The 21289-nt window shown below is 47.6% G+C and overlaps 1 protein-coding gene across 1 annotated transcript; it reads left to right on the top strand.

Annotated features, from left to right (window-relative positions):
* The first annotated feature begins 393 nt into the window (after positions 1-393).
* Positions 394-17406, top strand: LOC146176587 (membrane metallo-endopeptidase-like 1). The gene is made up of 3 exons (XM_084581336.1): positions 394-810; positions 3704-3808; positions 15343-17406. The coding sequence occupies exons 1-3, from the start codon at positions 394-396 to the stop codon at positions 17404-17406; spliced, it is 2586 nt and encodes an 861-aa protein (XP_084437462.1).
* The last annotated feature ends 3883 nt before the right edge of the window (positions 17407-21289 follow it).

Here is a 21289-nt window from a genome sequence, read left to right as displayed (position 1 = left end):
GAGTGGGGCTGCACGTTATTATCGATTAATTATAATCGGGTTGCGTTCTGCAAGTTGCGTCCTGAACTTGAGTTTGAGCAGCACAAGAAAGCATCTTGCACTTCGCTTGCACCGAAACGCGACCCCGAAGGGTTAGGGTCGCAGAATTCCATCCAAAGGGTACCCACCGGCTTTGACCCTCCGAACAGGCTTCCCTTGGTCGAAGGCGCAAATGACGATTGCCCTATATTCCCTAAGCACACTTAGCCCGCTGACAATGATCCCTTTGGAACTCCCAAGTCAAGCTCACCTATCGCTAACCAATAGAATATCAATCTTTTCTGCTGACTCTCGCTCTTGTTACTGAGTATCTTCATCTCGCAATCCTTCTTTGTGCTACCGTTACGACCGTTAATGCAGATGTCAGCGTCCAAAACAGGCGGAAAACGGCGGAAAGGAGGCAAGCGTCGCCGAAAAGCGCAGCAGCTGACCAAGGCAGACAACAGTGCGAAGCCGCAGCTGCCAACCATACTTCCGCAGCCCACCGCTGGCGTCGACGCCAACGACAATGGAGTGCCTGTGCACGCTGCCACGTCCAGCGGCCTGAAGGAGTGCAGCGGAGAGGGCGCGACCGGCAAGCGGCAGGAGAAAGCACCAGAGGCACCAGAGGGCACAGTTCCGGAGACCGCCGTCGGAGGTACCACAGACGGAGGACAAGAGCAGATGGCACAGGTGTCCAGTCATCATCCGGAGGAGGTGCCAGAACAGCCGCCAGCGTCGAAATGGGAATTTCGGACCACCGGTACTTCTCGTCGGTCCGACAGAGACTCGGTAAATAGTCTTAATAAAAGCGTGTCAAGTACGTTTAACACGCCAGCGTTTCCTGTTCTTCAGATAATCCGCCTTTTTCACAAAATGTGGCGTCCTCTGGGAGTGGTTGAAAATTCGTTTGCTACTGGTTGAAAACATCCTTGGCGCATGGCCTCCGAGATGGGCTACGGCTGCGCCGATCGCGGAGGCCAAGAACTGCGCATACGCAGCCGGGGTTGGTGGTTTGTTTTCAACCAGGAGAGAGGTGCTTAGACGGAGAGCGGCCTTGTGAAAAAGGCGGATTATGCGCCGGCTTTGTGAACGAAAAATCACGAGCATGCCATTGGCAGGAGGTAGGCGGGAGATCACAGGCCAGACAGTGATTGGTCATCTAATTGTGGGACGTCACGAGACAAAATGGTGTGGTGAGTCGGCAGGAGATACCAACTCTGCTTACTCTCTTGAGATGAGAGGAGCACGTGGGAATCTCACTACGGGGTCCATGGATTCCGATGCAGGCCCGTTACACTTGGACCACGCAAGCACGCTCGTGCGGCTTCGTTAGAGAAACGGTTCAATTAATGTTGGGTCGTCTTTGGCATAAAGTAGTAGCTTACATCTATGCTAATTAGTACGTGAGAGACGGTAGAGTATAAGTAAATATATATAAAACTCGGCAACTTCAGAAGCAGCACCGAAGCGAAAAGGGGCTGTTTCATCATACCGTGTCATACTGTCAATGACGGTTACAAGTCAATAAGTCAGTAAGTCAATAAGTCAATGGCGACAGAATCGAAATGAGGCACGAATGGGAAAGGAAGAGGTTACAAGGGACTAGCATTAACCGAGTTTGACCGCTTACGATGCTGGCAAGACGCAAGGGATGATATGTATTTGGTGACGCTGGTAGAAAGCCTGGACCAAAAATAGGTTCTTTTTTCGGTCTTGTCTCTTGTGGCGACCTAAATGACCGGCAGTGGCACCACCGTGGTAAGCCTCCAACACTCGATGATGGAGAGATCGAGGGACAACTGGAATCCACCGGTGACCAGTAGAGTGATAAAAAGAGCAGTAGAGCGTTCTGTATTGAAATCGGAAAATTCGGAGCTGACGACGCAAGTTAGTCAAATATTTAGGAGTATCCCCCAAGGTGGAGTAGATTTTTCATAAGGGAGAAATTACTTTCCTTTGTAGCCGTATGGCGGCGCTTGGGTGGATGCCAATGGGTGATTACTCCGTTATTATGACTGCTGGGTGGTGCCGGTGACTGCGATAATTATGCTGCAGTAAGGATCAGCCTGCTGCAAGGCCGGGAAGTCAGGGTTGATGCCCGACGGAGACACGTCGGTGGGTGCAACATCCAGATGATCATTAGAAGGCGTAAGGGAGGGGCAGAAAGTGTAGCCTGTCTGGGAGTTGGGGGAAGTAGAAGACAGTGGGCAACGAGAGAGGGCGTCAAGGTCGAGTTTTTTTCTACCGGATTTGTAGGTGATGGTGAAGGTACACTTTTGTAGGCGTGGAACCTAATGTTCCAGCCACCCTGATCAGTTCTTTAACGACGGCAGCCAACAGAGTGCATAATGGTCGGCGACGATGGTGAAGTGGGGGGCATGCAAATAGGGTCGAAATTTTTAGACAGACTGAACAACGGCAAGGAATTAATTCTTGCACCGTTTCATTGTAGATACGCTCAGTAGCTGTGAGGGATAAAACGTCGGAAGTACGATGCTGCGGAGATCTTTCCGGCGTTTGGGGCGAGGAAAATTATATTTAGAGCTGCAATTTTGTCGAGATCGGAGTCGCTATTTTATATATATGTGTAGTGAAGTGCACGTGCGCGAACAAGATAATAAAAGGAAGCCGCAGACGGAAGCTATTAACGCTGCTGTCATACCCTTAAAAACGGAGCATTTAGGCCGGTAAATGTTCGTCTCAGTGGGCTGTGTGCCAAAGTTCGATTAGAACAACATCAATCAGTGCAAAGTGCTCCCGATAGAGTCAAGTCAAGGGGAAGGCAATTACAGGATAGGAAGAGTAGGGGAGAGTGCACATGAATGCCAGTGCGAATAACAACTATTCTATGGGACAATTAGCTTAAGGACATATCCTCAGAAAATAAATCACATAGCCGATGCCTATGGCTAGAACTCGGATGTGTAAAGCTGGAACTTTCGTGTTAATGAAATGGTTAGGAGTAAGACGCAACACAGGGCAGTAAGGGCCAGGGAAACTGAAAGCTTATGAGAGTTTATATTTTTTGGCTGCAATTCAAAAAGTACGAATGGGGTTCTGCTTTTTAGGTTCCTTATGACAATTATACTTCTCTGTGCCAAGAGCAAAGCTCCGGTTATAGAATGTGAGTCAGATATACAGAACTGGCGCTTTGTTGTTTCACCCATTGTTTGAGATTAGGGCTCTTTGCCCTGTGTGTAACTTCCAACCAGAGCATCATAGGGAAGCAGAGTGAATAGCTGTGCAACGAAACCGTAATCAAAGCTTGCAGACAGAGAGAGAGAGAGAGAGAGAGAGGAGAGAGAGGCTTGATTAAAGCAAATACAGTCAGTATAAGTATAATCGCGTAGGACATTCAGTTTTCACTATAGCCGCTGTGGACTATGGTCACGATCACTATGATTACAGTGAGCCAGGGCAATGTTCTGCCATGCCTGCCGAAGTGGATTTGGCCAGTTCTGTCTTTGTCAAGCACGGCCATTTCAAAACAAGCATAGCGTATTTCGGGTCGCATCCAAGAATTCGAAATGGCAAAACCTGATTGCATAACTTCTAGCATACTGTTGTGGAGGACTCCGGACGATATTCTTAGAAAACGAGTCAGAGGCAAAGCGCTGTCATGAAGCAAAAATATGCACGATTTCCATGTCGATCAACATTGGCAAATAATCTGTTCTCGCAGGCACCACGAAGTCGCCGCATCTCACGACAGAGATCCGTGACGGAGATCAACAAGGCCCTGAATACCGTGGAATTCCTGAAGACGTTAACAAACCTCGAGAGTGTGGTGAGTGCACTGGTAGCTTGTAGCGAATAGAATGGTGCAATTAGCGACTATGCGTCGGATACAAAACAACACACAGCCGCTATAGATGTCAGGATAAGAGTGTAGCTTATTTCTACAAGTCGGTTGGCTTGACAGCTTAGACTGTACAGGAGGTTTAAACCCAAAGCGCGTGCCTGAAAGAGTAAGATTACTGTCGCTGTCCACAAGAACACATATAAACAACACATGAAGAAAACATCGCTGACTTCGGTGAAAAAAGGGACTACTCGAAACATTTCATTATAAATATTTTTATGCGCGCAATTTGGCGGGAAAGATGACGTATCAACACGTTGAATTTGTGCACAAAATAATTAATTACAACAGTCATTTATTTTTTTTCAGCGTTCATGTTGACGACGTAAAATGTCCCATCCTGCCAAGAGTTAAAAACAGAGGATGACGAAATTTCTCACAAAACGACCATAACGTGTGTATACTTAAAATTAAAACCGAGGAAAAGATGGGAAAGGTTTTAATTATTTTGTGGTATCCCACCACCTGGCCTAAAATCATGCTCTATTTATGCATTGAAGAAGTGTAGCTTGTTGGGCTAGCTGGTGCATGGTAAGTGAATAAACAAGCTGAAAGGAATTCTCCTTGTGAACGCGTCCTTTACGCTGGATTTTTCACGTACCATGCTCTTTTAGGATACGTGTGTTAGAATGTGAGCTTTCTGAACCTGTGGGTATGACTGAAATTTCTGGAGTAGAATATGAGGAAATAAAAAATTCAGAGTAGCAGAAATGGATACGAAGAACTCTCTGAAACATCGTATCTCATAAGGTAACTGAGGAATTGGATTGGATTGGTAAAACGTTTATTTGGGGCCTGCAGTAGAATGCGCGCTCGCGCGCGCGCGCTCCGGACTGGGCCTATACGTCGTCCTCTGGGCACCGGCCGCGCGGCCTGGTTGCTAAAATTTTCGTCTGACAGAGTTGTAGCTATGTACAACACAGATTCGGATGATTTGCTTTAAAATAGAATTCACGTTTGAACGCGCCAGGCTATGGAGCAATCGTAAATTAATGTCATACCAAAGAACGCTAAGAAAAATCATGAATAATTTTCTTGTGGACAGAAAACACTGGAATAAACCAAGAATTAAGCATACACGTGGCGCCACAAAGATCGTTACAGAGGAAAAGCTATGGCTATTTCACGCCTTATCACTACCAAAGCTTACCCCCAAATATTTCACATTCCGATACTGGATAGAAGCACGGGAAAAATGGTACTCAGAGTTATGGAGGAGTTTTGAGGTAACTTTCGTGTGACGGTTATGAATACATAGTAGCGTTGTTTCTTTTGTTCGAATCGAATGTGATCGAATTTATTAAGATGAGTAAGCAGAGACAGTAGCAGTATCTCGGCATACTGAAATATTTTGAATCGCTGAACAAATCATTCACTTAAAATAAATATTAGCATCTATAAAAAAGCCACTTCAAGAGTTCCAGAAATTAATATAACTTCGGCCCCGGACATGTTTGCTATATTAACTGTTTGAGAATAGTCTCTCAAATTGCTCTTACAATGTGGATCAAATTGGTCAATGAACAAAATATTATAAAAGGTGAAAATATAGCCCGACAGGCTGTAAAATGCACCGCAAGAAACTGAACACGTTTCAAGGCTGGCTAGTTTCACCTTTGTCATGGAAAAACTAGCTCATATCCGGATCGTCCAATATGATCCAATATTTAAAGCAAATACTTTAAACCATTTAATGAAATGCCTTCCCTGCATCAAGGAAAAGGGCATACGCTTTTTCGTTGTCGAAGACACAATAGTAAAATCTGAAATTTTTCTGGAAGGGAAACCATACTTTTTCCAGGATAAGCCTAAAGTAGTATAGGCATTTATTATTATTCTTAGACGAAAACTTAGCCATCTGAGAAATTGCAGGAAAAATGGAGTTTGGTATATTGTTTTCCAGCAATTTAAATGAACCGCATTCGTGCTTGATAACGGTTATCTTCAAATTATGTAGTAGGAATGAGTTTAATAATAAACAAAAAAGAAAAGCTAACCGTAGAATCGAAGTTCCTTTGTAGCTAAAAAATATAAATATTATCAATACTCGATAATTTCTTCGTTTGGAAACTGCATGCAATGTTGCGAAGGTCCTTTTTTTCTACTGCTCCAGAAACACGTCATTGGTGCTAATATTTTTTGCTCCCGACTGTAAATTGGTGCGCAACGCCACGCGCCAGGATTGCCATATTTGCCATTGATTTGGATTGCCATATTGCCAGGATTGCCATCAGAGCAATGACATCGATTGTTCGATTTCCAAGCTACACTCTTCTATGGTGCCTCCATAGATTATTTCAGCAAGAATCCTTTATAAACCCTGCAAGCAAATGGAGTTGACAGCGCCGTTTTGTGGCGACAAGGACTCAATGTTTGAATTAAGGTCCGGCAAAGAAAGCGACAAAGTTGATGCAACGTCCTGTGACTGAGTGTCAGAGTCTTCATGGCGATGCCAAGTGGGGCCGAATTACTGACTGCTTTAAAACCCTTGTAAGGCGAGATGGACACGCCATCATCACTCTGCTAAAAGAGCCTGTATAGTTGTCCAGACACCTTTTGTAGCGAGAGCTACATTTGCCGCGAAGTCGCATTTTCGTTTTGGCGGTGGCCGAGTGATGGTCCCACCACTCCTACATCGCATCTGGCAAGATACGTCAGGGGTGTAGTACTGACTAATGGCCAATGACTAAATAGTCACTAACCAGTGCTAATTAATGACTAACTAGTCACTAGCTAGTACTAATTAATCGTTAGTCTGACTAACCAGTCACGATTAATGACAATGACCGGCTATGACGTCATCACGAGGTGACTTCATCGTGGCGTCACATCCGGTCATATTTATTAACCAGAAGTGACGTCATGATGACGTCACACCCGATCATGGCGTCACGACTTGTGATGACGTCATAAGGCGTGAGGGGGGGGGGTTCGATCCAGGCGTCCGTTCGGCGCCATTCATTTGGCGTTTCCGCGACGTATCAAATGGTTTTACAGGAAAGAAAAGGCGCAGTATCTGTCACAATTATTCATGGACACCTTAACCGAGTCGTAGGGAAAAGGAGGAAGGTGGAATTGAAAATAGAGAAAAACGTGCCATAGTGGAGGGCTTCAGAACACCGCGCATCAGACGCTTTCCCCTCATCGCACACTTTAGTCGTCCAAAGTCCTGCAGATATTTCGCCGACGGAACCTTAGGTCTCCCACGTGGGGACGTCGAGGTGTTGCCTCGTCGTCGCCTCGCGGGCCTGCTGGCTGGCCCAGAGTTGGTCACCGAGGTAGGTGCTGCGCAAAGCAGCGGCCAACCGCGGCGAAAGGGTTCCGGAGCTAGCAACGTGCGGGTTTTTGTTACAGCCTCAGAGCATGTGAATTAAAGTGGCTATATCAGCGTAGCAGACCTTACATATGTTTGTCGGGTATGTGCCGGGGTAGTCTGTGGTGTTGTTCCGGGTGGAGTACGTGAGCGTCTTTAGTTGTCTGAGGGCCACCGCGTGCGCCTTGCCCAGCTTCTCGCTGGGCGGAGGGAAGGTTCGGCGGGCCAGGCCGCAACGTACGCAATATGGCTAATGACGAAAGAGTGTATGAGTCGTATGAGACTCTCCTCCCTCATTCCGTTTCTTCTGCTAGTGACCCTCTTGAGGATTCGCATGGCGTTAGCCGTTTTGTGCTTTAATTTCGTGATCGTTTCGCCGTTGACGGCGGTGGCCTTGATTATCATGCCGATGACACTAACTGTGTGCATTATCGGGATGGTTGCTCCGTTTCTCGTGCGTAGTCCGATCTCTTCGTATTCTCCGATCGGTCCCGGGTGTTCTGCCCCTCTGCGTGGGGCAGTAGAGTAGGAGTTGCAGCTGTTAAGCAGTGCGGTGCTCTATGGTCTTGGCGACTCACGACGTTAGCGATTTGGGGCGAAGGTTGTCGAGGCTCGGCGCTTTTCTGGGTTTCGGGATTAGTATCATTCTACGCTGCCAGCAGTCATTGAGTAATGTCGTTAACTGCTCCACGGATTTGTCGTCGAGATTTTTCAGGGCGCGATTCGACACCCCGTCGGGGCCCGGCGCCGATCTGCTGTGGAGGTAGTGAAGCGCCATCCTGATCTCTTCTGCACTAAAGTCCTCATCCAATTATACATTCAGATCCCCCTCATATGGGCTGTGTTGTGCGGTCGAAGTGTGCAGCAAGTACTTCGCTCGTAACAGGACGGTCCCTGCATCTTCACCGTACTTCTCAAGCTCCCTGTGTAATAGACGCGCGAGGCAGTTCCTCTGGTGGGGCTTGGTCTTGGTTTCGTCCAACAGATACCTGAGCAGGTTCCACGATTTCCCGTTATGTAGTTGGCCGTCGACTACATTGCATAACTTGTCCCATTGCTGGCGGTTGAGCATTCGGCGGTGCTCCTCGATGTTGCGGTTGATCTCCGCTATTTTCGTTCTGAGTCTCCGATTGAGTCTCTGTCCCTCCCACCTGGCCAGGACCGAATTCTTCGCCTCGGTGAGATGCGCCAAGCGGCTGTCCTTCTTGTCAGTTTCAACCTCAGTTTAGATATGGTCGGTTGATCCTTTAGCGTATGCAACCAGCATGCGGGTCTGTCCGTGATCGTATCTCCTCAAGACTGTTTTTGGTCTCGTTTCTATCTTAAATCTTCCCAGTTGGTCCATCGGAATTTTAGCTTACTGCCCCGTGCCTTGTCCGGCGTCTGGACATGTATTTCGACGATCATGTGGTCGCTCCCCAGGTCGGTCGATGTTTTCCATGTGGTGGCCGTCGCCCCGGTATTTCGGATGAACGTCAGGTTCGGGGTCGTGTCCCTGGTAGTGAAGTTACCGATTCTTGTCGGGTGCGCCGGGTCCTTAAGTAACGTGAAGTCGATTTCCTGCGCATCTTGTCCGAGTTGCCCTCGCTTGGTCGTGCTGTATCCGTAACCCCATGCCGTGTCTGCCGCGTTGAAATCGCCCCCTGCAATCAGCGTCTGGGACCCGGCAATCTTGAGCGCCTTCTGATACAGCGCACGGAAACGTTGGCGGTGTTTCGACGGGCTGCTGTATACGTTCAATATGACCCTACTTCGTTTCCTCTGCTTGGTGGGTATCAGTTCGACGAGAGAGTGTTCCATCTGGACGCCGCTTTGTTCGTGTTCAACAAATGTGAGACTCTTCCTAACGAACGTGCATACGCCCCTCCCCTTGATTTTGCTGTCGTGCGTTTTGTAGCCAGTTAAGGTAGCCGCGTTGGTGAGTATTTCCTGGAGTGATATGGCGTCCGGTTTACGTGTTGCGTGCGTGATGTGTTGCTGTAGAACCGCCTTTTTTTCGGCGAAGCCACGGCAGGTTCTCTTATTATATCCCTCGATTATAGTTGGACATGTTGGTGCTGAAGCGAGTTGTCCGGCTGCCCTTGATGGTGGCTCGGTCCCACATCACTACTAGCCGATACGTGACCGTGTTGCGTGAATGCGGACTGATTCATTATTGTCTACATGTTTCCTTCGAGCTGAGTGGTCCTGTTTGCTAGGCCGAGGACTGTTGCATGCAGGGTCTCAATAGTAATTTGCATGGCGCACAGCATTGTCTTGATGTCTGTAGCTTCAGCTCGAACGTGGCTCTCGAAACTGCCCTCGTGCTGTTGTATCGCCCTTTCCTTCGTCACCAAATACAGCCAAGGGAGTGATTCATGGCATCCGCACTGACCACGGACCACAAACGCTGAACGAGAACATCGTAAACCCGGAAAAACACTGGTACTGTCGTCCAAACGCATAGGAACTACGACCATAATTATTAATTTAGACGGACTCAAAGTGCCCAACATCGTCAGGTACGGTGCAACATTCGTCCGTTGCACGTTGCATCGCAAGCAAATTGACATATGTTAACCAGTGCGGACGCCTCGGCACCGCATGACCGTTTGCCCAAATCCCGCCAACTGCATTTGCAGGAGATGCGGGGACCGCAGCCCCGACCAGAGACATCAATGCTCGCCGAAACGGTAGCGAGTGCAATGACTGTATGGTGGCAGGCTAGCCTCCGCCGCAAGTGACATCCCAGCCCCGTAGGGCCAGGAGCAGCCACCTCACTCCTGTCAGTTGTTGTTGTTGTTGCTGTATGAAGAAGGAAAAGAAAATGCATGGGGCGTGCTACTGGCTCTGTAGCTGAGCCACCTCCGCTGCCTGATTGATTGATTTATAGGAAGGGAAAGGCGCGGTAATTGTCTCACTTCTCTGTGGACACCTCAACCGCGCTTTAAGGGAAGGAAGGTGGGAGTGAAAGTGGGAAGAGAGAAAGAGGAGCCATAGTGGAGGGCTACGGAGTAATTTCGACCACCTGGGGATCTTTAACGTGCGCACCTCCGCTGCCTCGTGCAAACAGAAGAGAAAATAGAGAAGAAAGAAAAGGAAGAGGGAGAGAAAGACACGCGCCGCAACAACAGCCGTCGTCCACCATCAAAACGGTGGCTGGTGCAATGACGGCCTACAACAGATAAAAATTCGGTGGCAGGCTAGCCCCCACCGCAAGCGGCGCTGACCGAACTGTCCCAGCCCCATCAGGGGAGTACCTCTCCTCGTGTCAGTGTATGTTAAAGATCCGCAGGTGGTCGAAATTACTCCGTAGCCCTCCACTACGGCTTCGCTCTTTCTTTCTGCTTTCACTCCCAATTCCCTCTTTTTTTCTCACGGCGCGGTTCACAGAGCAAGGGTGACTTTCATTTCATTACCTTAAAGGTCCCTAAAAAGGGGTGTTACGTAAAGGGTGGCAAGAGCAAGAATACATAATCATAATATCAGGAAAGTTTTGACACTTCATTGAACTCTGGTGTGCAAGTGATGAGATCAATGTTGTCCAGAAGGCCGTTCCAGTCTGCAGCTGTACAGATACTATGCATTTCCTTTCCTGTTAATCAATTATTGTTATTATTATGATTACATTCGGGATAGTGGACGCCAACAAGGCGGTACTTTTGAACCGCAGCCGTGGCCTAGTGGTTAGAGCGCCCGTCTCGGCTGCGGGAGGTGGTCAGTTCGAAACCCACCGCCGGACACCCACCGGTAAAAATGGGTACAAGCGTCCCCCGGCCTGGTGCTCGGCTTTTACAGGGGTGTGCGTTTGGGAGAAGCTCCGTAAACCCCGCTGCGCGCCCCTCCTCCGCAGTGGGCCCAAACCCAGTTTCGAACCTCGCAGCCTGCAAAGGTGGTTCTGTTTGTCTTGCAAAGGTACTTCCTTTGACCCTCACCTGAAGTGCTCCCTTAGAGCCTCAGCTGCAGCAGTCCTAAAAAAACAAAACGAAAAAAAAAAGGGCCACATAATGGGCTGTTGCCGCGCAAGGCGGACTTACTGTTGTCCGATGGCGGAACGAATCACTGCCACATCGGCGCAACTATTTGGGACGTGACCCCTTTTCCCAAGCATTTCACCTCAGAAGAGCCGAGCACCAGGCCGGGGGATAGCTTGTACCCATTTTATAACCGGTGGGTACCCGGCGGCACCTGGGATCGAACCCGGTACCTCCCGAATGCGAGGCAGATGCTCTACCACAAGGCCACCGCTTCGGTGGCTCGCCTTCGGGCTTCTCGCCCTACTTTGAGAAAAAAAAAAAGAAAATTATAGCGAGGAACTGAAATACACAGCCTCCTGAAACCAGGGCAACTGCATAAGCAAACCTTAGTTCCATTATCAGCAAAAAAAAAGCTGCGGTATCTGGCACGTGATAGACCTCATCATTGCAACCTGTTTAATATGAGTTTTTTATTTTCGTACTTTTATGCTGCTTGCATCACTTTCATCACTTTAGTGCCACCTAGCAGATTCACGCAGTAAATACACTTCGACTTTAAACTTCTTGGGCCATCCATTCTTTTTAGCTAGTGCCATATTTTCTGTCGGCCTTTCGGCTATACTGGGTGTTCCAGCTAACTTGGATCAAGGTTTTAAAAATGCGGCTTGACCTAGCCCACTGGAACAAATTCAGAGATGTTCAGAGTCGCCTATGCTAACCTCAAGTACATTTTTTCACTACAATTGAATAATTAGTAAAGACTAATAATCTATTTTTAATTATTGGCTCGAGAGAAAAGTTGTAAATGTAAAAGTTGTCCAATGGGTGCGAGTAGCAGTCACCTTTAGTGGGGCCTCTGAATAAGGACTCCATCCATGCAAAGCGATATTTTTGGCCTACAAACTCTCATTTTGCTGAATGAAAACTTTCAAGCTGCCAAAGAACATGCATCCGGCGTTTCACGAAGGCAGACTCAAAGATAGGGCTGTGGCCTTATAGATCAAATTTCCAGGTATATCCGATGTGCTGCGCACGAAATTTGCCGAATATGATGGCAGGACAGCATGCATAGCGGTAGTGGTTCAAGAGCTAGAGTACAGACCCAGTCTCGTGCTGCACTGTTAAAACCACATGTGCAACTCAGGCCGAAGTTGCTATTGCTCTAGCAATAACATAAAGCTGTACAAGGGGGATAGCGACTTTAAGGTAACCATTAAGAATTATATGGGCAGAATCTCGGCTGCAGCCGCCAAAATTCCGAAAGAAGGGCAAGTACTACGAGAGAAAATCTCTAGGGGGCACTTTGGATCAATAAATTGCGATGAAGCGAAAGCCTCTATCGCGCGATGGTCCGAAGCCATCCACTAATTCACCTCCTTCTCTGTTTTCACTTCCACCTTTGCGATGGCGCGATAGCGGAAGCTACCAGCCAAAGTATAAAGCCCCGCTTTAACCCAGACGTAAATATGAACGTGCCTGCGTGGCCTATGGATAACGTGAATGCAAGGGTCTTGATAGGAATATTCTGATATCGCCCTCCGAATTAAACAGAGAGGCCCGAGTTGGCAGACCCTGCCAAACGTAGTCAGGAAGCCCTACGTTCAGTTAGTCATGTCAGCTGCCAACTACCGCTTTCCATGTAATGATATTGTTAGGGACGGACGGACTGACACGATCCGCGAGCATGAGCCAATAGAAAGTTTTAGCTTACCGTGACCCGCGATCCACTACCGTGATCCGCCACCGCGCGTTCCACTGCGCATGCCCAAACCCCCTCGACGCGGATAGATGGCGCCACATACTGGATGTCGGTAAAGCCCCTTTGTCGTGTTGGGACCAATGAGCTTGTTCGCCCCTCCCACGGATAGTAGAGGGTCACCGTGGCGGATCACGGATCACGTTAAGCTAAATCTCTCTAATAAAGCATTCCGCTTGGGAGTCATCCGACTGACTCATTCGACTGCTACGACACGTCTGGCGAAGGAGCACGGTCGCAGTGGGTACTCGCTCGGTCTGCCGGGGCAGGTGACGTCACTGTTGCTATGGGCAGGTGCGCATGCGCTTCGACGCCATCACCTGTCGCCGAGGAACGAGGAGGGTTTGCGCCGGAGCGAGAGAGGGTCACAGCTGGCACTGTTCCAGCCTTTGGATGTAACGGACGAACGGGCACCGCGAGTATGAGTGCTTAAATGTTTTCGCCTTACACTCGCACTGATCTGGTTTCTGGCTCACCAGAACCTGTTGGGAAAAGGGAAGGCGCATGCGATCGCCCGAGGGCTCATTTTCCGGTTGATCCCGATGATGCGCCGCCTCCACGCAAGGAAAAAGCTTTCCGTTCGAGTGACGAACTCGCAACATATTCCACGAAATCATTTCTCACCATAAGCTTGGTTTTAAGGCTTATCCAGCAGCGGACGAACAGCTTAGCAGAAAAGGGAAAATCATGTGGAGGAAATCGCAAACCGGAGAGTTCAACTGTACACAGTAATTGCTATTCGGGAAGAATTTATTTCTGATCTACGCGCTGCAATAATATTGCATGTCTAGTCCACATTGTCTGGACCTGCTCGTCGTGTTATGACCCGCAGAAAAACGTTTGATCCTGGGAGACCTTATTAGTCAACCACAGAGCAGTAGAGAAACACAGTCATCGGCTTCATTTTGACTGTCGACGACTTCCAAGGAATTCCGGCCGGCGGTTAGGGGAATGAAGGAGGCTTCAGGCTTAATCCTCTTTTCCCGGGAGGTTGGACGAGTGCGAATAAAACGTAATTATTTTTCTCACCACCCCGGACTATACAGCAGAGGCTGCGGGTCCCTGCACTAGAGATTTCACTCGCGCAGCGGTTGCTAAATAAAACAAAATTTTCCGTTTGGGTGTGCATTTTTCGTTTATTTTTCGTTCAGAGATTTCAAAGTAGGTGGGCAAAATAAATGCAAATTTGCTTATAGGAAAGTAAACACGCAGTATTTGTCACACTTCTCGGCGAACATCCGGATGGCTCGGTAAAAAGAGGAAGTGGAGAGTGGAATTAGGCGCCATAATGGATTACTACCGAATAATTTCGACCACTTGGGGATCTTAAACGTGCCCGGACTACTTTGCATTCCGCGTCCATCGAAACAAGGCCATCACATTCGGAATCGAAACTGGACACTCTGTTTCAGTAGCCAAATGTCTTAACCACGTGGAACCACCATGGCTGGTGGTTTGGAATAACGAAAGCCACATTTTCGGTCTCACTTCCCTGTGGACACATACACTTGCAATTAACGGCATACAATCAGAGGTAAACTTGTCGTTGGATCGAATCTCTATCACAAACCTCCAACTTAAGTAGCAGATGGTGCTATGCGGGAAGGGAAACGGTATGGCATCACCATGAACACTGCACAAAAAGACGATAGGGTCACATTTTTGGTGAGAAATCATGTTATATTTTTGTGTCACTTCCTGCTCACGCCACTGACGAGAAAAGCAAGTACCGCGCTTTAAAGGATACACTGTATAAGAGAACTCGTGAGGAATTTAGACCATCTGGTGATATTTAACGTGAACTCTCATGAAAGGAGAAAGAAATGGGTGTCAACATGGGAGGCTGTGTGCCGTAACTTCTTGACCAACTTGTGCACAGTCGCGCATATCGTAATAGTTTCTAAGTGAAAACTAAATGATAAAGAATAAGTTGCAAATTATCATTTACGGTAGCTGTAATCGCATTTCGCGATTTACGGCGCTGGCCTAAACGTTGTAAAATTCTTACCTCTAAGGGCATAAAAGGAAAGGTTGATACTTCACCGCTATTGCGTGCTGCTGCGCTCTGTTTGTGGCCGAAATTTCACACGACTCTTTTATAAAAAATAATTTCCCCCAGTCGAAAAAACTACAGAACTGTGTCAAAAATACGACAAAATATCCTGTAGTTCTGTCGTACCCATCAGATTTTTGTGTCGTTCTGTAGTACTTTTCTGTAGTTCTGTAGTATTTCTGTAGTATGTGTCTGTTGTCTGTAGTTCTGTAGCGCTTTTCTGTTGTAACTACAGGAAGTTTTGATGTTACTACAGAATTTTCTGTTGTCACAACAGGTTTCCCGTCAAAAACCGCACAGAAATTCTGTCGTAACATCAGAAAATTGCTGTAGTTTTTTCAGACTGGGCGCGTAATAAAGCCATATATTTTATGTTCGCAGGCTCCAGAGCCGGCGTCCTTCCAAAAGCCAAATCGAGTAAGGAAGGAAATTACGATAACCGCGGTGTGCGTTGGAGCTGGTTTCCTCTTCTGCTCCCTAGCCGTCTTCCTGGCCGTCATCATTAGGCGGAAGTCGATCAGCGAGCCCTTCTGCCACAGCGTAGACTGCATTCGACATGCGATTGTTCTCACCAACAACATCAATTGGCAGCTCGATCCGTGCGAGGACTACGCGGCGTTCGTCTGTTCCGCGTGGGAGCCTTCAAAGAAACACCGCGACCTGGCCACGACGGCCATGGATGACCTGCGGTTCCTCTGGTACGACAACTTCAAGGACACCCTGTCGAGGGGCTCTCTCACGCTACCTGCCGGAAAGAAGCCGCTGGCAATGTACGAAACGTGCGTGAAAAACTTCCCTAAGAACGCTTCGCAGTTCGAGTGGGTGCGCAAATTATTCGAATCGGAAGGTATACAATGGCCGGAAGCACCAGCACAAGAAATGACACCGCTGGGAATGATCGTATCTCTGAGTTACAAGTGGCAATGGTCGTTCTGGATCACGGTGAACGTATTTCACCCGTCATCATCCGGAACGCGCCGTGTCTTTGTTAGCCCGGGACTGTACCTGCCGTTCCTCAGGAGACAACTCCTTGCAGTCGCACAGTCGTACAGATTGTACTGGGAGCAGTTCCTCTCCTTCTTCTACCCTGATCGAGCTAGTTGGCCGCCAGTGAACCAAGAGGCCATCGAAGAGATCCGCAAAATAGAGAGAGACATAATCGACACCCTTTATGATGTGTCCAGGTCTACCAGGAAGAGACCAGCGGTTTTCACCTTCGGCGAGATAAGCTCACACGTACCAGATGTATCTTCGGCCGAGTGGGTCCTCACCTTCCAGCGTGGTCTTTCGCTCGAGCCAGAACTAAACATTCAAGATGAGATTATTGTCACGGACGTGTCGCTTCTCGAAACAATAAGTAAAATTATGGCCAAGTACGACGCCGTCCAACTGAAGAATCACATACAATGGCTCATTGTGCAGTACTTCAGTGTTATAGCTGACTACTCAATCCTCGTTCGCTACTACGGCAGCGCTGAGAAAGCTGAAATGCTGCTTCCAATTTATTGCGCACACCACGTGGAAGCCTCGTTCAAGGCTCTTGTCCTAAGTCTCGCTTACTACACGCGGTTTGCAGAACGAGACCACCGGACCATAACCGCTGGTTTCAACAGTCTGGTTTCTACTGCCGTGAGCAGGGTCCAAAGCACGGGCTGGATGGACGACCGGAGCAAAGCGCTTGTAACTGAAAAGCTTTTGTCTGTGAAAAATGCCCTTTGGCCGCCAGCTCCACTTCTCAAGGATGGTATGCTGGAAAAAATATATGACCAGTTTCCCCTGCACGAGCCATCATACGCCCACTATTGGATTAAGACACGCCAGGCGGCAAGCACGATGCACAGAACGGAAGAGTATGATGAGGCTATGCTCCTTTTGAGTAACAACTTCCCCGAATACGCCGACTACGACTACGTCTCCAACGTCGTGAAGCTCGCGCTCGGTGTGCCCGCCCCTCCCGCGTACTATAGTAGCGGGACCAATGCCATGCTGTACGGTGGCCTCCTCTTCATAATGGCCATGCAGCTAGTCAAGGCGCTAGACAGGGAAGGCATTAGGTGGACGGCCAATGGGACCTTGGTCGACGGCACTATCTTGACCAATTCGACATTGGCAGCATTCGTTGATCTAGAAGCTTGCCATCACGGTGTGGAAAGTGCTAACGTGTTCCCCGAAGTGCCCGCCCTGGAGGTCGCTTACACCGCATTCGTGGAGTCTCAGCTTGAGTTGCAGGACGGTCACTATGCTCTGGGTGAAAAGCTCCCCGCAGAGCGCGTCTTCTTCATGACCCTGTGCTTCTTGACCTGTGCCAGTGGGGGTGACCGTAACCCTGGTGCGGCAGATTGTAACAAGGTCGTCAGAAATTCCGATGTCTTCGCTCACGTCTACAAATGTCCTCGCGGGAGCAAGATGAACCCGGTAAAGAAGTGTTCGTTTTTTATCAGTTGATCGTGGGTAAGCTGCATCGAGAACGTCCCAACATTTTTCGAACTACTCAGGTGTAAAAGTGTTTTGTTATATTTGTCATCACTTTCCCGTCCTACAGACCTTTTTGCTAGTATTCCTGTATGTTTATTGCCAAGCAGCTGAAGTACTCTCGCTGCCAACGTATTTAGTTGGGGGAATAGGGAGAATTATTATGAATTATTTCTGCATGTTGTTTCTTGCACACTGCGTAACAAGCACGGTGCTTTTCTGTATAGTTTCGTAGCATTTCCTTGTCCTTAGTTTCTACACTGTTTAACTTCTTGTGTACTACTTCTAGTATTGTGCATTAGGGGGGGGGGGGGGGGGCTAATACGGTTTTCTTGTTCAGTTCATTGTTCTTCTGAGGCCTCGTGTGCAATGAAACTACGATGTGATGGCTATGCCTGTAGTTCCAGCATGTGTAAATATTAGTCTGGACACGGTGAACTGAATCCTGAAGATGGCAAACGTGTTATGCCTGTGATGTCATGTTTGGTTAGCATAGTGTTCCTCAAGCTAAGCTGCAAAGTGCGTAACGCTTTATTCTCTATGATTCATGATTATAGAGATTATAGTTCATGATTATAGGTGACTTGCGACGGTTGTTCGCTTTTCTAAAAATGACGTACGTAGTGCTGCAGTTCCGTTCTTTCGTGCGCTGCTAAACCACGACAGAAACGGTTCGACCATCAGCAGTGCATTCTACAGTGAAGGGTGCGTAATAGTTTCAGAACTATGTCACCCGCGTGCGTTTTTAAAGAGCGTTGTAGCATTGTTCCGAAGCCGCAACAGGTACCGTAAGCACACTGCTACACCCACGTGCGCGAGTAGGAAGTTGGATTAACAGAACCTTTTTTCTGCGTGGAAAAGTATATCGTCGGACATATATGTGAAGAGTTCTCACTCGCGAAGAAGGTTCGACAGATTTCCGCGCACATTCACAGCGTATGAGTTTGCATTGCTCTACGAACAACAACATTCGCTACCACTCTGGCCCAACACAGAACGCAGGGCTCGCAGTTGTTAGCGGGTATCCTTATGGAAGTTTCTCAACACAACCAACCTATCACGTTCCTCTCTCTGGAAGCAGTTAGTAGTCGGGCTCTCTTCCTGCTGCAAATACACGATCAGCTCAGCTCCTTTGGCAACACAGATTATTCATTTTACTTATTTACATGATACTGCAGAATTCATGTGGTCCAAGCAAGATTGGCAATAACTGAACTAGGAAAAACGATATTAGTAGCCCAAAGAAATATACAATGGATATATAAATGTAAAGTATACAGTACCGAAATTACTCAACTTAGCAAGAGCCGGCATTTCAAAATTTCATGTTCTAACTCGTTTTGTGGTTATACGTACCTTTCCGTTATAGTCCGCAGGAAGTATAATTGTAGTATAGAGTTTACAGGTTTCTTCAAAGAGTAGGAGCTCTAAGATGTGCATACGCTTTTGACTGGCAGTTACTGATCAGGTTACTATTTTCGAGTGATTTTCGAGTTATGAGATTCCCAATGATCTATGCAGCAGTGAATCCTGTGAACGTTTTCTTCTTATTTCGAGGGGCTGTATTTGGTTGGATTTCATTAGAGCGGATGAAGACAGTATTTAGGATTTTGTTTTAAATAAAATGCACTGTATTTTTTCTGTACAATTTCCAATAATTCCAGAGAACTTTTTTTTCTTTTTTGTAGAGGTTGTATTTGGTTGGATATCATTAGGGCGGATGAAGACAGCATTTAGGATTTTGCTGTAAATAAAATTCACTGCATTTTTCTGTATACTTTCCAGTTCATGTCTGTAGATTCCAATTTCGGCCTAATATATGATATATATTGGAAGTGAAATGAAAGTTAGAAGCAGCAAACGTGAGTGGTACAAGGTGGACTCTGTTTCCTTCATTCTTACCACAGTGCAGTTTTTGTAACTGTGCGACGGTCCCTCACTTGGCCACAGTTTGCGCGCTCGTTCCATTCGTTCAAGACACGGTTTGGAGAGTTGCATATTGTAGCGCATCATGACCGTCACATGATCTTTCGACATTACACGGGCTTTCTTACAAGGCCAGAAAAAAAAAAAACTGGTCGACGGTTATGATACTCGGAAACTTAAAATTTGAGTGCAGTTCTCGGGGTACTTTTTTTTTTTTTTTTTAATTAGCTTGGTTGTAACTAGGAAGGCGCATTCGTGACAGCTGCCGGGGCGGGGCACTGCCTTTTTCTATGACCTCGCCTTAAGCGGCTTGTGACCAACGTGGGCACGTTTCACGCCCGTGTAAACATACTTCACCGCGTATAATTTGCATAGGAAACAAAGTGATAAAAAATCGGATTAGTTGTTCGGTCTGTTTATTGTTCTTTTTTACTTATTGTTACTCTTAAGACTAGGGGATTTCAGACGGGAGTGGTTTACAGGATAGAATAGATATATTAAACAAACAAAATTGAAAAATGTAAGCGCCATGATTCCTGGTTATGTATTTCTAGCTATATTAGCAAGCATGCAGTTATAATTGCAAGGCAAAATAAAATTCGTAATTGAAAAAGAAACAATGGACACATTTGTCAGGCCCCTGAGTACACAATGCTAGCTGAATTGGTACGGAATCTTAGGTTGTCTTGAAGGCTGGCTGTGCAGCTAATGCTAATGTGCTAATGTGCAGCTAAGAATGATGGACATATGGGAACAAGCTTTGGTTTGAGATGACGCTCTGCTTAGTTTGTGAGCATGATGTAGTCTGGGTGAGAAGGACGGAACAGAAATGTGTTTATCTCGTAGAATGGGACATTTCTAAAACAATTCTATTAAATGAGCTTAACCATTAGAATTTTTGGCAGGAGGAATACTTAGCGTGTTTTTCATGGAGGTGACACTAGCGGTACGATTGTACAATCGTACGAAGAAAGAAGCGGGTAGAGCTGATTTGCATGAGTTTGAGGTGGTTAGTTAAGCTAGCAGAGCTGTGGTCCGAAATTGCTAATGCGTATTCCGAGATTGGTGCTCCGGTTACCAGCTTTCGGGTGATTACCCGGATGCACCGAGAGGAAAAGTGCAGAGTGCCAGAACCGCACCCCAAACTCACCAGGCAACAACAGACGATCCTGCGTCGAGCGCAGGCGGGATCGCTTGCGCATCTCGTACTGATGAACCGCATGTACCCTGCGGAACACGATATGCTTTGCCCTTTTTGCAAAAAATAAAAGGGCACCCTGCCGCGCGTTTTGGCAGAATGCACAAAACTCCTCTTCCAACTCCTCCCCTTCCCGCCAATACCCCCAATCCCCAACTCCTTGAGCAATGGGAGACCTTGTTATCCAGCCCCGTCCTATCGATTCAGCTCGCACTGTCGGACAGGGGCCAGGAGCTGCTGGGAACATATGGGTCCCGCAACTAGGGAACCACCCCGTCTGGTGCGTGCATGCTCCACCGATTCATTTCGGGCCTAATAAATGTTGATTCCTCCTTGCAACGGACACCTCTTCGTTTCGCCTTCATCGAAACGCAGCCGCCGGCGGTCGGGATCGAACTCGGGTGCCCCGGCACATAGTCGGGCACCTTAACCACTGCACAAGAGCGGCGGGGCCCGTACGGGTGACTAAAACTAACTTTCCTCACAATCTGTACGTTGTGTACACCAACAGGACATGGACCAGCACGCATGCATTCGTGCAGTGGAATAATCTACGCGTAGCACGGATTAGACCGCAAATGTTTTCATCCAAACTGTGCGCTCTACCTTCAGAGGTGTGTCGCCGAAAAGCCGGTGTCGGCGTTGTTGTCCATTGTAACGCGAAAATCAGCAATGAATGAAAGAAAAAAGTGTATACATCCTCGGTGTATAATGAAAGGGTATTGCTTAATT

Source organism: Amblyomma maculatum, chromosome 10, assembly GCF_055883805.1.
Source record: "Amblyomma maculatum isolate TAMU_Amacu chromosome 10, ASM5588380v1, whole genome shotgun sequence".
Taxonomy (NCBI): domain Eukaryota; kingdom Metazoa; phylum Arthropoda; class Arachnida; order Ixodida; family Ixodidae; genus Amblyomma; species Amblyomma maculatum.
The sequence above is the reverse complement of the archived record's forward strand: the minus strand, read 5'-3'. Positions and strand labels throughout refer to the sequence as shown.

Excerpts from the sequence above, each read along its gene's own strand:
- LOC146176587 (XM_084581336.1), top strand. The coding sequence starts at position 394 with ATGCAGATGTCAGCGTCCAAAACAGGCGGAAAACGGCGGAAAGGAGGC. Across the intron at positions 811-3,703 it reads GTCGGTCCGACAGAGACTCG|GCACCACGAAGTCGCCGCAT; the intron begins GTAAATAGTCTT and ends CTGTTCTCGCAG. Across the intron at positions 3,809-15,342 it reads TAACAAACCTCGAGAGTGTG|GCTCCAGAGCCGGCGTCCTT; the intron begins GTGAGTGCACTG and ends TTATGTTCGCAG.